This window comes from Zootermopsis nevadensis, unplaced genomic scaffold (assembly GCF_977971745.1).
Source record: "Zootermopsis nevadensis isolate Lab colony 2312 unplaced genomic scaffold, Znev_1.0 Znev_ptg000022l, whole genome shotgun sequence".
NCBI lineage: Eukaryota > Metazoa > Arthropoda > Insecta > Blattodea > Termopsidae > Zootermopsis > Zootermopsis nevadensis.
The window spans coordinates 6,503,314-6,520,621 of record NW_028259154.1 but is presented as its reverse complement, the minus strand read 5'-3'; the positions used below and the strand labels follow the sequence as shown (position 1 = coordinate 6,520,621).

General features: G+C 39.2%; 1 protein-coding gene across 1 annotated transcript in view; it reads left to right on the top strand.

The window, feature by feature from the left end:
* Nucleotides 1-17,308, top strand: part of LOC110834262 (uncharacterized) — a 39,420-nt gene that overhangs the window by 15,501 nt on the left and 6,611 nt on the right. The window contains exons 5-10 of the mRNA XM_087353336.1: nt 6,718-6,811; nt 7,691-8,028; nt 9,650-9,804; nt 13,551-13,714; nt 14,919-15,088; nt 16,626-16,801. Of these exons, the coding sequence (XP_087209462.1) occupies nt 9,665-9,804; nt 13,551-13,714; nt 14,919-15,088; nt 16,626-16,801 (650 nt within the window). The 5' untranslated portion in view covers nt 6,718-6,811; nt 7,691-8,028; nt 9,650-9,664. The remainder of the gene's footprint in view (nt 1-6,717; nt 6,812-7,690; nt 8,029-9,649; nt 9,805-13,550; nt 13,715-14,918; nt 15,089-16,625; nt 16,802-17,308) is intronic.

The following is a 17,308-nucleotide window of genomic DNA, read 5'->3' as shown; positions in this document are numbered from 1 at the left end:
TGATTTGCATAGTTACTACCTTTATAGTTCATTTAAACAGCTTGTTTCCGGTGTGCTAAATAAGATGAAACCACGAGTACGCAGTGCCTCTAACGCCGTATACTTACAATATGGCTAATAGAATTTCGTGGGTTATGACATCTAAGGGTTTCGTTAAATCACAAAATTTCAATCTACTTTTTTCCCCAATGGAATCCTGCGTGCCGTTGAGGATGGATTGCATTGCTGTCTCTTTTGACTTTTTTCCCCCTAAATCCATTTTAGGTTTCTGTTAATATATTGCTTCTTGATAAAAAGGAGATTTTCTAAAATTTTCGGGAATGACCGCAGAATGGGTATCGGTCCACAACTTTGTATGTAATTCTTATCCCCCTTTTTTTAGAGTGGTTTTTCTTTTGCAATTTTAAACCTATCTGGAAAAATACCACATTCCATAGAGGCATTTCAAAGATGTGCTAAAGGTTTTTTTAATTTGCTTTGTACAATTCTTGAACAAATAATTTGGTATTTCATCAATGCCTGCAGAAAATTTTCCCTGAAATTTTTTATCGCATCTTCTATTTCAGTCTCCCACTGGAAAAGTAAATACTCGCATTAGAGCCATTTATTTTGTTGACATTTGACACAAAGATTTGTTTTAATTATTTTGTTTTATAAGTTCTGCTGTTTCTGAAAAATAGGAATTTCGCTATATCCCGTGGATTTGTAACTTTTTCCTGTTCATTTGGTGGGTTTTCCCCCTGCTTCTTTATTTATTACTTGCCACATTGCTTTGGTCTTATTTGCTATGTGCGTATCATTTTCCCGTTTTCTGGCTTCCTCTGTTCCTCTCTTAAATATCGTTCTGTATTTGCTGATATAAACTTGACTTTCTCTCGTGTTTGTGATTTTCTTGTCTAAACCATTCAACCGACGCGTGTCTACTTGAAGTGACCCAACTTTTCCATTGTGGTCCCTGCATTGAACTACTTTTAATGGGCAAACATTTCCATAAAGGTTTTAAATTTTGCGTTAACTTCTGATTCTGGAAACAAACATCTCCTGCCACGTTTCCTTATTTGAAACACTTCAATTCTCTTGTGCCTTCTTCATTAAACACTCTTTGTGCTAATGGTTAATACTTGGGCTTCAATAAACTTATTCTTATCCGTGATGATTACACCAAGTAAAGATTTAGTACTTTTTGTAATTCTTGTTGGAAGGAATTCTGTATTTCACAGATTATATAATAAAAATAGAATCTGTAGCTCGTTTAACTTTACATTCCGATGGAAGGAATTTCTATTCCTTTAACAAATAATTTGTGGATCACTAGGTCTAACTTTCTTGGGAGATATCAAAATTTCCTTAAGGTGACCTACGTACCTGCCCCTGGTCGTGTGATTGAGGCGAATAATTTCTTGGGCTGAACTGAGTTCTAATAAGGTATAGCAGTCCAGAACCCCTTTAATTGTTTGACTTTAAACTTGAACTGGCCAGCAAATCACGTGTGCTGGCAAGTCGTGTGTGGAGGTTTCCACCGCTGCAACCTGCATTACTGAACGTGCGTTTTAAATTACCTTGGTAGCGTCTCTTTGTTGTTTGTCCAATGTTTGGCTGAAAATCCTGAAACTGGATCACCATAGAGTAGGATCATTTAGTAGGTAGGGTCAGTCCTTATTATTGTTTCAGAACTCTGATGATGGGAGCAAATGGACCCTGAAATGTCGGTTTCTTATTTTAACCATTTGATGCGGCTGAGAAGATTTTATTAAGCCATTACAAATTATGTCTTGTCCTCAATTCCTCTTCTTCTGGCTCTACAGCCCTTCATGAGCATTGGCCTCCTGGAGAACCCTCCTCCTCCATTCATTTCTTTCTTGTATTATCACCCACCAGGCCTGAATATTTAAGGTTTTGAAATCATTTAGTACACAGTTCCATGTTCCAGTTCGTAGTTCCTTAGCAACTCTTGGTTTTCTTTGTCTACTTCCTGTATCTTATTCTTGGTTCTGAGTTTCCTAAAGTTTTTCTTTTTACGGGATGAGGTTGTTGGCCGAACCCACAACCTAGAGGACCTGCCCCCCATATTTATATCCCCCCCTGAGACAGGGTTTTCCGGTTATACCCCAGACAATGGATAGCTCTGGTACCCACTTCGAGGGCCCCTTGAGGGGTGTCGTAGATTAGGCAATTTTTTATATTTCCTTTCGGTGAACACGTGTTTTATCCACAGATTTTGTGCGTCTGTGTTGTGACGCTTGGTCGCGTAGGTGTTTTTGATGTTCCGGATGGAGTTGTCTCTCCATGTTCGGGGTTGAAGCCAGAGAAGGACGCGCATTTCTCCAAAACTTTTACCTCTATGGAAGCATCAGATTTCTTACCAATGTAGGCATTTATTGAAAGTGCCTCCGTGTGTCCTCGGAGAGATGCCCTGGTGTTTGCATTGTAATGCATGGTTCGTCACGCTGCACGAATGTGCAATGCCTACAAAATTTGTTTGTTTCGTGGGGGTGCAGAGGCGGAGCCCCCCAGACAGATCGTCTCGGTCTTTGTTGGAGGAGCCAAGCGTGATAAAGATCCTGTTCAGTCATGATGAGTTAACGAAACTGTTGCAGGAGTTCCCTGTGCTTTGTGCTTCGCTTGTCGGGATGATGAAATATGCCACGTGTCTGCAACACAGATAATCTAGACTTTGCAAACATTTTAACCGTATGAAGTTTTCAAAATGTGGGAAATTACGGTATAGCCTAAACTAAGTTAATTTTGTTGCGTTATATTTGGCATTAGTTTGGTTGTTTACATTGTTTGGGTGAAGTCAGGCAATTCCAAGCTAGGGTAGGCTCATTTTAATGCAGATTTAGTCAGGATTGGATATGTCTGGTCATGTTTACTCTAATTTTAACAGGTTGGGCAGCCTTAAAACTTTGCTTGCCGTGTAGTGTATTAGAATATAAAGTAAACAACCAGACAAACTATTCACACTAAGAAGACACTTGCCATACGCGGTTCAACCTCAAGAGGTCATCACCTGTGGTAACAGGGAGATTAATTCATTTAATCTAAATGGTTTAAAATTGGTCTAAATATGGTTTAGAAAAATCATGACGTGGAGTTATTTTACAAAAGCACGTCAAGCGAACATTACACTAGATGTTGATATCTCAGGAGTTGAACTCTGCACTTGGCTATTGATCCGATGGTCCAGTGGCCGTAGCTGGTCTGCGGCGAGCTGTTGTTGCGTCGTCCGTACTTTTTCGTGTATTAAGAAAGCTCTGAGACATTCATGTCTTTGTACTCGAAGCCCTGACAACCTCAAGTTCTATACATCTTATCTTCTATTCATCCATTTTGATTTGTTATTATTGTTTCCAGATATTTGAACTTTGTAACACTTTCAAAGGACTTATTAGCCACCCTAAGTTCATTCTGCCCGTCTGTCTGCTGATGACGAGATACGAACATGTACTTAGTTCTAGCCCCACTTGTCTACCAGTCTCTAGCAAAACTTCTGCATTCCTCTTTATTGTATTCATATCGTCCCCCAATAAATTAACATCATCAGCATATGCCAATAGCTGATGTGTCCCATTCAATTGCAAACCCGCCGGCCTATCTTGGACTTTCCTGGTGGCATATTCTAACAAAAAAATTATAGAGCAATGGAGACAAAGCATCTCCTTGTTTCAGACCATTCTTGAAGACTCTATATTGGACACTTTTAATTGGAACCTGCGAATATCCTATAATTTTACATGTCCACAACACCCTATATCTTGGACACCCCTCTATCCTGGAACTTGAACACCCCTTTTGTTGTAAGTTGGACAGGTTCATGCACTTAGCTTCAATGTTTTTATGGGAAACATTTACAGTTAGTATTTTGTTATTTTGAATTTCTGACTGATGAATGCCTTCTACCTGAGGATTAGATTATGATTGAGGGTGTGAGACTTTGAACCCATCATTGGAATGCAGTGAAAGTGTATATTTATTCTTTTGTTGAACCCTTCACTGGACTACAGTACATATTGCTGGTACAGTTCTAACTTTGTCAGTTGTCTTCCCATTGTTACTAAGGTGCCCTGGTACATTAGTAACAGGCAAATACATGAGGATCTGGGGGTCCCTTTCTTTGCTGACCACACCAGAGCACCAGAGTGGTTAGACTACTCCCCTACCCTGACTGAGGTTTTCCGTGCTTTTCCTCAGTTGTAAGGCGAATGCCAGGGTATAACTTAATAGGGGCACGGCCCGCCACCCCGATCATGGAGGCCATCAGCTGAAGTGATCTCCCCCCCATGCCGCAGAGGCCTTCAGCCGAAACGGCCCTTCCCTCTCTGTGTTCAAACCCCAGAGATCCAACCAACCAAATTCTTTTGGACAACTTGCCTGATGGGATAACCTCCCATCAGCAGCAACAGATCCCAGTTTGAATGGTCGAGGCTCCAGCCACGCGTAACCCCGTTAGCGTCAGCAAAATTTCCGTTTTTTATATTAAGACCGTTTACCATTTCCAGCAATGCGCCTTGAGCGCAGGAATGGTGTCACCTAGGTAGGGACGATGCTTGCGCTTGCTCAGGCCTCCACCCTCAGTTAGCTTTTTGGTTGGACTTTGTCAGTACTGTGCTTGCAGCTGAGTTAGCTTGCAACAGTGTTAACAGAAATTGGACTTTTCTTTTTGCGATGGGGAAACGAAAATTGGTGGAATTAACTCTGGAAAAGAAGAAAGAAGTTTTGGATCTTCTGAAGATAGGAGAAAGTTGCAGGAAGCTGGCAGAGAAATACGGCATCTCAAAATCTACTGTTTCCAACATCAACAGCAACAGAGCCGCAATTACCGATGCGTGGGAAAGGAAGTGTAATGCAGACAGAAAAAGACTACGAAAAACACCTCATGATGAACTAAATGACAAAGTGTTAGAGTTTTTCCGGTGTTGTCGTGCAAAGAACATTCCCATTAGTGGCACACTTTTACAGGAGAAGGCTAGAGAAATTGTAACTAGACTCCACACCGAAGATTTCTCGGCGAGCAATGGCTGGTTGGATCGTTTCCGTAAACGAAATAACATAAGTCTGCACGTCCTTTCTGGCGAATCAGCTTCTGCTGATCTTCAAGCTGCTGAAGATTGGAAACGCAAACTTCCAAGCCTTTTGTTGGGATACGCAGAAGAGGACATTTTCAACGCAGATGCATCTGGATTATTCTACCGTCAACTTCCAACGCGATCCTTAATAGAAATGAGAGAGACATGTAAAGGAGGGAAGAAATCTAAGGAACGGATTACTGTTTTGCTATGTTGCAATTCGCGTGGAGAGAAATTAAAGCCATTAGTTATTGGAAATGCTGCACGTCCTAGAGCTTTCAAAACGAACAATGTGAAATTGGACGATCTTCCCGTAATTTGGTGTCACAACAAGAAGGCTTGGATGACATCTAAAAATTTTTCTGAGTGGTTGAACGAGGTCAACCTTAAAATGAAGCGGGCTAATCGGAAGATATTATTGTTTTTCGACAACGCTACAAGCCACGTCAGTTCAAATCTCTCAGACGTCAGTATACAATTTCTGCCGCCAAATCTGGCCAGCGAAGTGCAGCCACTAGATAAGGGCATTATTCAATCTGTGAAACTGCTCTACAGGAAGCAACTAACGCAGACACTAATCAATGCTGCAGATAAGTGCAAAGACGTGACCGAATTTTCAAGAAGCGTTACAGTCTTAGATGCCATTCGGTGGATTCATGGTGCCTGGGCAGAAGTTTCTCCTCAAACCTTTGCAAAGTGTTTCCGACATGCAGAATTTATGGCAGATTCCATTCAGGATGAAGGGGAAGGGATGGAAGAAGACAGTTTTCATGAAGAAATAAACTGTCTTCCTGAGGAGTATCGCAACCAAATTCCTGATGTCCAAGCTCTTCCAACGTTCGACAACATTCTAGAGGTTCACGACGATGTCGCTGGAACAATCGATAATGTGCTAGACAAAGTGATGACTTCAAGTGACGATGTGTGTAAAGAATCTTCAGAGGAAGAAGAGTTATCTATGTACGAAGAACCACCTACACATCAGAGGGCTTTGCAATGCACGGAAGAATTAGAACGGCATGCTTTCGCTCATAATCAACCAACAATGGTTGAAACTTCATTCGGGTTGCGGCGAAAATTAGAAAGAGGATGGCAAATTCCAAGATAAAAGCAAAAAAGCAGTGTCTTGTGACAGACTTTTTTACAAGAATTAAGTGATACCATATGTTGAGCTAATGCCGTAAGTACAATTAAAAAAATACATTCTGAACATTTAAAATTTCTTTGAGGCTGGGGTGTAATGTGCAACCATGAGAGTGGGGTTCAAAAGATTATTAATACTATTGTCATCAATTCTTAATTCAAGCAAGCCTACAGTAGTTAGATTATGTAAAATAGAATACATTGTCGGTAAACGTAAGGTATTGGTGCCCTTTCCTTTGAGCTATTCAACCAGCAGATTTAAATTCTTCATTTGTGCTTGGAGCGTAGCTGGATATAAATTTCCTCCATTCTGCTGTGATTGTCGCCGTAAAATTTTAATTTAGTTTTCCTGTTAAGAGTCCAGTGCAATTACGTTATGTGGAGAATTAATTTTGTATATTGTGTTTTATTTCAAGATACTAAATTGGTCAGCTTTGGATTAATTTTGGCCCAAAATTCCAGTTATGTGTAATTAAATAAAATTTGAAATTGATTTTTTTTCCTACAGGAAAATGCTACTACAGGAAGTGATGCAGATTGGATTGGACTGTACTAGAGTAGCACAGATCATACTCCTCCAGAAATATTGAAGGGGTATAAAGGTAGGTGTCGAAATCTACCTCTGTAATTACCTATAATGTGCTGTAGGAGAGCGGTAAGGGAAATTATGTAGCCCATGCTGTAACATGAGATATACTGTACCCAGGCGAAATGATCTGAGTTGTGACTATGAAGGAGATAATGTTTTAAATAGCATATAATTACATGAACAAATTATGTGACAACCCCAATATTTATATATAAGATGAATATTTCTAAAATATGTGAATCTGTTACTGTTCTTATTTTGTTGTATGCTATAATAGTTTTATTTTGGTGACATCATATAAACCATCTTCAGACTCACCGCTGTGAAGCCCTCAAATCCTGACAATTGGTACTTGACAAAACCAAATTTCTAATATTGTATAGCTTCATATATTTTAATCTTTACATTTGTATATAGTAGATGTCTCCCTATCATAGCCACTGAAATACCATGTCCCAACAATATTAAGCAGCATATATAAACCATGGAGTTCCTCATTGTGTAATATTTTAAATTGCCACTTGCTTAATTTCTCTTAGATCCATATATTTTCCTCAGTAATTTATTTTTATATCCTTGTAGTTTATGTTCTTCTCTCAAAGTAAAGTACCATGTTTCATACCTACAGAAAACCACTGTTAGAACTGGTGTTTATGTATGTTTTTCTGTAGTGTTTTGAGAGCAGTGATAAAGGTCTATGAGTATGTACATATGAAAGAATTTAGGTAAATAGGGTGGAAGAGAGTGGTCCGAATTTAGTCAGTTCAGGATAGTCAGTTCTTGTGAACATGGTAGTGAATCTTCAGGTTGGTTGGTTTGTTTGTGTTTATGGAACATAGTTTTGATACTCTTTGCACTGACCTCAGTATCCAACTTTGCTTCTGTTCTCCAGATCATGGCTGGATATTGTCTTCCTTCCTCTGGGTGACACTGGCCATTGTTTTTCTGGCTGGCACAAACCGGCTTAACATATTTTCACTGGGGTACCTGGTGGGTGCCTTTGTGTTCCTATGGCAAGGAGAGGATATATACCTGCGACCTGTGCCATGCATCCTGAAGTGGTGGAACACTCTGTTGGGTTACAATGTGGCAGTTATGATCAAAGCTTTACTCATGGCTGCATGTTCCTCCTAGAAGTGAAGAGCCATGCTTGCTGGGCTGCACAGTTGCTTGGAATAACGTGCATCAGGAAGTTTCCTGCTCCAGTTGGATCATTGCCCGCATTTGAGGGTGAGTAGTGACATGCTTGAATTAAAGGACCCAGATGCTAAAAGAAATTCAAACTTATCTCATCGATTGTTTTAAAAAACTATCTGTCACATATTTACATTGAAACCTCGATGCATGGTTTTTGGCGGGAGTGGGAAATAAAAACTATGAATACGCGAAAACGATAGTTGCGGGAAAGCATTAAATTTTTTTTAAAAACACTGAATGTTTCTCCTTCAAACTTACTTCTTTTTACCAAAAAAGTCTTTAGTGGACAACTGGTTTGTCGAAACTTACGTTTTAGGCCAAACAGAGCCCTTTCCACGTTCAAAATGTTTTCCTCGTCACATTCACTAATATTATGCCCTTCACTTTTGCCAATGCAGCGTGTGCTTCGGCAAAACTCGGCACAGCTTCCTCACCACTCCCCCCCCCCCGCTAACAATAACAGGAAAAATGGAAGTACTATTACTGCCGAACTCAACGTAACGTAGCTGTAGAAGACATGAGATGAACCAGAAAAATGAAAAGTGTCGCCCGCCTTTCCGTTGTACTTATAATAAAAGCATTTGTGAAGGAATTCACACTGCACATGCCATCTGGCATGGCTGGAACGAAATATGAGCACCGCCATTCACTTCAACTATCACCCCTGCACCGCTGACCCCTCATTCCAAAATTGTCTGTGCTGGTTGTGCCACATAACAGGTTACCACTACTGTGTATTTCAAAAACATTGTGCACCTTTCGGTATTAATTTATCTCGAAACCCAGCATTTTAAATTCTAGAACCATCTCATAAATTTCGTTCTAATTTCTCAGAAACGATCGTTGCGGGAAAATTGTGGGCCGGGACTAAGATTTTTGAACGATCGATGCGATAAAACGATAGAAGCGGGAAAATGTAACATTATTTCATATGGGATGTATCTGGGACCTAACAAAACGGACGATGCATCCAGGAAAACGTTAGTTTGGGGAACGATGGATAGAGGTTTCACTATAATCTGGTATTTGGTGTTTTATGAACATGGTGTTGATGCATAATGGCTGGTAATTTCTTCAACAGTTGATAAAGTTCTCTAAGAAGATTTTGTATTATGGAATTAATTAATTATACTTCATATTAAAAGTGTGCTGTTAGATTCTGTAGAACATATTTTTTTTGGATTTGTAGTGGACTGGACTCTAGCTGAGATGGGAGGATCAGGAAATTCCCACAATTTTGTTGGAGATTTCTTAAAAATATATTACTTTGAAGATTGAATGATAATTTCTAAAGTGTTTTGCAGAGAAATGGTTTATAAAGCTGTGAATTTTATTTAACTAGCCAAGGATTGATCCAATTGATGGCTTCGTATTGTCAGTCTTGAATATTCATGTTCTGTTAGATCCTGCTGCTCTCCAAAATGTTTTCTAACTAGAGTTGCTCAGTGAATACCTACACCACATTTGTCACTGGCAGCTTTAGCCTTAAAACTGCAAGTAATGTCTGTGGAAACATTCTTCTCTCTATCTGAGTGGAAAGATGGAAGAAATATAAGATCCACTGTAATATCCTTTTTATCTTCCAGTAGTCCAGCAGATTTTTGTGGGCTCCTAGATGAGGATAAGTAGTAAAATATTTTTACATTTCTTACAGATTTGACACTATGCAATGTGGCAAAGGAAAATTGAGAGCTTATATTGGATGTTCTTTTGTTTTGGATGCTTGATCATGATGAGAAGGTCATTCAACAGTTACTATTTCATCCATCACATCATTGAGAACAAAACCATGACTGTGCTTGCATCCAGGTAATTCATGCTTTTTTATTCTGATATCAGTAATTATGGCTGTTAGTCTATTAAGGGGGCAAAAATGACACCCTCAGCATTTTCATCATATTTTATATCTAAATGTCTCAGAATTACCACCCATCTACAAAGTCTTACAACAAATAATTAAAATCCTTGATGGTGAGGCCATTATACAAATTGAAATCTGTTTTAGTGGGGTGGATTTTAAGCGGGTAGGAGGCCAAATTTAAAGCGTGTCGTACATTAATGTAAACCTCAAGTTTTTTTGTGGTGTATCTGGGTATTACAAATGAGGCTGTGGTGTTCCAAGTATTGTGAATTTTTTTACATAACATCTGCCGTGGAGCAAATTTCACTACATAACTGCGGCAGGGGGGAGGAGATGTCAGTATAACTATCACATCTTCTATGAAGAAAATGTCATAACAATTCAAGAACTCTGGTAATGCTGGCATAATGAATGAATCTACTGTAGAAGTGTATTAGTACATCATATTAAGATGTATTAAAACACTTTGCACATTAAAACATTAAATTGTTCTTCCATCATTTTGTTCGTTCAGTGTGTTGTATGTTCGAACATTCTCTGATTCACTGTTCTGTATCTTGTCATACATGTTGCATTACCAAGCATTCATTGATATCATACCCTGTGAGCTGTAGATGTAGGCTTGCATGTTGTGCTGTTGAATTCAGTCCATACAACAGTCCATACAATTTTTTAAAAGCTAACCACTGAATGATTGAGTAGGATTTTAAGTTCTCACAGCATCGAGTACGAAGATGGCTGTCTTCTGGTTATAGCGTTTTGTAGTCTGGTAGAAGCTTACCAACATATCAGAGATCAGTAAACTTCTGCCAGACTACACAGCACAACAACCGAGAAGCTACCCATATTCACTAAATGAAAAACTGTGTTATTTATGTGAGGTGTGCAGTGTCCTTTAAAGTATTATGGCATTATGTATGGCTCACTATTGATGAGCATGTGGTGGTAATGTGTCATACATAATGACATAATATTTTATGGGACACTGCAGACTTCGCATGAGTAACACATTTATAAAGTAAAGTAACAAACTACCTAGACATTAGCCAGCATCATCTCCTTTCCTAATTTACATGGTCATGAAAATGTGTTTCATCATCTTTTCTCCTTACTATGTGGCTTTAAAAAAATCTTTTTCGTGACCTGTTTTCCTTAACAACGTATTTGTTACCATGTGGATAGCAGCCGACTCACATGTTATGTCAGTGAGGTCCTTCACATTCCACTCACCACTTCCTGCCTGGTTCATATAAGGCTACATGAAACTCCCAATACACATTCACCCTGAAGATGGTGACTGCACTGTTGCCAAAATGTTGTAAAACCTACAGCATCCGATGTGGCTTATCCCCAGAGCCAAAGTTATACGAGGTGCGATCGGAAAGTTTCAAGACTTGTGTCAATAGAGGGCGAACCGGATATGGTACGAGCTTCTGCCGCTAGGGGGTGCGGCCTACATTCATAGTGAATCAGTGTGCCAGCCGGCATCATCGAATTAGCATTTGTTTCTTAGTTACGGGCGTTTTGGTAGTCCATTACACCGACCTTCCTGCGATTTCGGAATGGCGGATTTTCATGAACAAAGAGAGTGCATCAAATTTTGCCAAAGACTCGCCAAAACAGCTACGGAAACCTATGAAATGCTAAAGCAAGCATTTGGGGAGTCCGCAATGGGTCGTGCACAAACGTTTGTGTGGCATTCACGTTTTAAAAATGGCCGAACCTCTGTCGATGATGACGAGCGTTCTGGACGACCATCTTCGAGCACAACGCCCGAAAATGTTACGAAGATTCGGCTGGCCATTCACGAAGTTCGACGTCGTACCATCAATGACTTGTGCGACATTGTTGGGATAGGCTATGGGACCTGTCAGCTGATTCTAAAGGAAGAACTCCACATGCGACACATCATGACAACGCGCCAGCGCACACCGCCCTCATAGTTCGGCAGTTTTTGGCCTCAAACACCATGGCCGTCATCCCGCACCCTCCTTATTCGCCGGATTTAACTCCGTGTGACTTCTTCCTCTTCCCAAAGATGAAAATTCAGCTAAAGGGAAGGAGATTTGAGAGGATAGAAGAGATTCAGGGAGAATCGCAGATGGTGCTTGACAGGCTGACAAAGAAAGATTTCCAGGCTTGGCAGCGGCGCTGGGATCGTTGTGTTCACTCCCAGGGGAACTACTTCGAGGGTGATGGATGAATTTAATACCTGAGATAAGTGTACGGGTTTTTTATAGGCGCAGTCTGGAAACTTTCCGATCGCACCTCGTACATTACACAGATACAGGTAAACCTCGATTTACGCCGGGGATGCGTTCCTGGATGAACCGGTGTAAATTGAAACTCTTTTTATAATGTAAATCAATGAGAATCAATGACATGCGTTCCCGGCACCCAAACATTGACAACTTAAATTCCTCAAAAACTGACTTTGCCTTATCCGTGATAGCAATTTCAGTCAAGGGAATGTTTTTTCGATTCATGTCATCCACCCATACCAACAGTAATTTCTCCATTCTTTCTTAAAGTTTACTTCTGCTATAACTCACTTGTGTTGCACTTACTGTCGTAGCCTGTTGCATTGACTGTTTTATTTTATATGAATTTTTCATTATGGTAGTCACAGTGGAAGGAGGCAACTTCATACTTCTGCACACATTACGACGGGTATCACCACCTTCTACTCTACGAATTACGTATCTTCTAACGTGTTTGACCTACGCAACTTTTTAGCAACACATTCACTTCTTTTACCAGACATGGTGGCTCTTCTACAATTTATAAATATAAAACAGTTGCTACTGCAGAATAGTGGTCGAAGAACAACACAAACACGTTTAGCACACAGTTTTCAGCACATTCAATGTGTCAACAAGAAGCGAACTGAGTGCATTTTTCCTTACTCCCTTATCAGGCTGAACGCAAATGACTCACCATGAAGGGCGACTGTTGCACAATGTTGGCGGTTTTTTAGGAGATTATCTCTCAACTACTTGGCAATGAATGCAGAGGTGACTGTATTTATAATTTTTATTCAAAATCAGCGATGTAAGAATTACGATTTAGTATAAGAATCAGTACGAGAAACATTGTAAAACGTTATAAATAATGGATTTTTTTAAAAAAAAAGTTTTGATTTGCTATTTTCAAAAGTGGTGGTGTTCTGAACCGGCGCAAATCGAGGTTTACCTGTATACTGAAAATAGTTGTAGGACTAAAAGTAAAGTAAAGTAAAGTAAAGTAAAGTTTGTCCCACTATACGCCATGTAGGCGTTTGGGGTGAGTGGAGGTATAGCTCCTCTCTTCCTTGACCCCGGCACTAGATGGGTGTGAGTGGTCAGCATCACGCCCCGGCCGGCTTTACCCCCGGGAAAGGACCCCGGTACCCATTGTCTGGACGCAGAGGCTAGAGGAAAAATCCTCTGCCCCCATCGGGGATCGAACCCCGGTCGTGTAGGACTAAAAGGCATCTGCAAATATAAACTAAAGAACAAAATGATAGCTGATTGGACTGGGAAATGTAAACTTCCTGAACACCTAATTTACCTTGATTTTAACAAATAATGAGTATAGTTACAAATAGTTTTTAACAAATCTGTAAATCTAGGTATTGCCACAAGGGTATGAGACTAGTGTTTATATTAAGTAATGTAATATGTATGGCAAAGTGTTACTTAAGTGTCTGACATAGGGGTGCCGAGTTGATTGAGGAACTGCGGATGAAGCGGATACGAGAACAAGAGAATCAGGAACATCGCTTTCTTGACAAGATCGGAGTGAAGATGGATCAAATCAATGCAACCCAACAGAAGACTCGGGGACCCATGTTTAAGGAACCTGAGAGTCACCATGCTGGTGAGTCCACTTGGATTAATATTTTGTAGTATTACAGCAGTGATAATCATACATAGTAAATTTTTATTGTAGAAATGAAGCCACTTACTATTTTATAAATGTTATTTGAAAACAAAATTACTATTTTTAAATTGAAGGCAGTAAACTTATAAATTGAAGATTTCCAGCTCATGCCTAAACTTCGTACTATTTTTTCCCCTTCAGGTCTCGTACTCAGGTATTCATGTGTTAGAAGCAATTTATTCTGTGTGATTGAAACTACTGCCGACAAGATGTGCAAAAGTATTTCAAAACCAAAAGTCCTTCTAAATAACATGTACTGTTCTTTTCTATTAACGATTGTTTTCAGTCAATTCAAAAACTGTTTTCTCTTTTACTATCCAAAACACTGAAGATCAAGATATATAAAACAATAATTTTGCTGGTTGTCTTGTATGGTTGTGAAACGGTCTCTTACTTTGAAGGAAGAACGTAGATTAAAAGTGTATGAAAACGGTGCTCAGGAGGATATTTGGACCTAAGATGGATGAAAAAAGTTTGAAATTTAGAATATTACATGACTAGAAGCTGGGTGAATTGTATGGGTCACCCAGCATTGTGAGAATAGTGAAATCTAGGGGACTCAGATGGGATGGACATGTCGAACGCATGCAGGGGTTGGGGGCAATCAGTGCATACAGGATTTTGGTAGGGAATCCTGGAAAAGGACCACTGGGCAGACCAAGGAGGAGATGGGTGGATAACATCAACGTGGATCTTAAGGAGGTGGGCTATGAGGATAACAAATGGATGGAGTTGGCTGAGGATCATGGTCAGTGGCGGGGTTTTGTGTATTCAGTGTTGAACCTTCGTGTTCTGCTACCAGGGAATTTGTTACTTCAGTTCTTTTCTATGTAACAATGCTCACCTAGAGAAAATTGTCATTATTCCATCCTAAGCTGTTGTATAAAGAAGTGACAAAATTCCACCCATAACACAGTTTACTCCAAAATGTTCTTTGTTAAATTTTGATGATAAAGATGGGAGTTTAGTGGAACATGAAGGTAATTTATTAAAATCTTCTACCACATTTGTCACATCCAAATTATTTCATGTGGGTGATGATATGGGATGGCCTTGGAAGAAAATTTTTCATTTGAAGGCATCCAAGATTTGATGTTTTATTGTAGTAAGAATAGGTTGTTTATCGTGAACAATTTTTCAGATCTTGGGGTCCATCTCTTCTTGACTGGACAGGCAATAACAAATTTCCATGCTACGGGTCTAATTCCTTCACTTGAATTAGAGTGCCTATTTGAATTATCGACTTGCCTATTTGTTAAAGCTGGACAGCAGTCTTCCACAATATTCATTTATCCATACAGCGTGCTACTTGTGAGTAATTAAGCACTTCAAATTTTAGGCATTGAACAATTAAAAATTGAAATATATTGTTTCATCTACGTAACTGTTTTTGTGTACAAAATCTAATATCTTGTTTCAACTAAAATATGGCTGTCCATGACCTATCCTTAATTCGTGATGAAAGATGTCTTACGCAAGGAGATGTGAATTGTTTCCTAATACATTGATAGTAAAGAAAGAATTTCAGTGAAATACTGCTGTATCTCTTGTTTAACGTAATAATATTTGCAGAGAAGTGTTTCTTTTTTATAAAACATTTTCCTCTTATGAATGAATAGAATGGCAGTTCTCATTTATAATTGTAGTCACTACTGTGGTAAATGTGAAGCTACTGTTTTAAATAGTTACATTGTGTGGCTGTGGCAACAGTTCACCTCTTCTGCAAAGCGTTTCCTCGGCAAAGTTGTTTGTGGGAACAATCACCAAAGTTTGTCATTTAATTCTGATGGGATTTAATCAATACCTGGAGATTTATAACTTACCAACTCCCCAATGGCTAGTTCAACTTCATCAAAGCTAGGTTCTGGCACTAAGAGTTAAGCTGTATGTATTTTAATCTGTCTAACATCATCAGTCTTGTGAACATTTAAGAGCTGGTTAAATTTTTTTTTCCATCTGTTCAAAATTTTGTTTGGATTTATTAGTAAATTGCCATTATCCTTTACCAAATTAATCTGAGGTTGATATCCTTTCTTAAAATCATTTATGCCTCTGTACAGATCTCTGATATTTTTGTCCTTTCTATTTGTCTCAAGCTCAATAACTTTGCCTTTCAGATATTCCCTTTTTTATTCCTAAAAGTTGTTCTAGCTTCACCTCTCACATTACAAAGATTGTCCTTATTAGTTTGGGTCCTGCAACCATTAAAATTTTGTTTGCATCCTATGATCTATTAATATTGAACATTGTTCATCAAGCCATGGTTTATTTTGCTTTCTCTTGTAGTATCCTAGTTTATCCTTGGATGAAATTTTGATACAGTCTCTGACATTTTCCGATTCCCTGTTGATATCCACACATTCTTCATTTTATCTGTCTCTAATATTTGAAACCTATTCGAAATTTCAACTTCACATTGCTTCTTTACCTCTCCCTAATTTAATTTTTTTTAAATGAAATGTTTCTCTGTTGAAATTTCGCTTAATTTGTCTTATCTCCTGAAAGCCTCTCCCACACTTTTGCCAGTACCAGATAATGGTCAGTGTCACAATCTGCTCCTCTGAATGACCTCATATAAATTATATTTGTCTGCCGTCTATTATCTGCTAAAGCACATTCTATCTGATTGTGTGTACTACCATATAGAGATGTCCAAGTATATTTATGAATATCATGATGTGAACATTTTTGACTGTTTACAATTAGATGTTTTGATTTGGCAAAGTTTGCTGCTCTAACACCATTGTCATTACTAATTATATATGGACTCTTGTTGCCTATTGGTTTGATAATATCCTGTCTCTCAATTTTTGCACTAAAATCTCCAAGCAGAATTTTTATGTGACAGGATGGTGAAATGTTGTTGGCCTCGCGCCCAGCTCCCAATCTGGAGTACCACCCCTTGTCGGCTGTCTGCGACTGCCAATTCAATATATTCGCAGCTAACCTCCAGAACTGGAAGCTGTTCCTCCATCCACAACCTGAGGACGGGCCATGCTGGGTGACAGGGACCTACCATACGAGGTACAGTCTGCAATATAAAAACGAGTTTGATTCCAGTTTGTTAAGAGCTTCGTTTTTACCAATGTGAAACGTGTTTGTTATTTTACTCCCATTATTATTTATTCAGATCAGTTTTCCGTAGTCTGTGGTCCCAGTATCGTTCACATGCTGTGAAACATTGCCTATTTTGGATAATATGCCAACAAGCGATTTGAGCTTCCATGTTGTTGTTCTGCTGAAGCTGATCAGTTACATTTTAAGGCTGTTACGCAAGAGACCTTCATATCTGAGGATGTCAAGGACTATTGAGCTACAGAGTAAGTATGCAAGCCCCTTGAAATATAAATTAATTCCTACTGCAGGACGTAAATTAGTAGAAGTGAGTTATAAACTATAATGCCTAAGGCAAAAGCACACGAAGTTTGGCGTGAATTGGCTTATCCACTCTCGAGGCACGAGGGAACATAAATATCCAACCACAATGGGTCCAGTGATGGCGTTCGCCTTATATAAAATATTGTGTCGGAG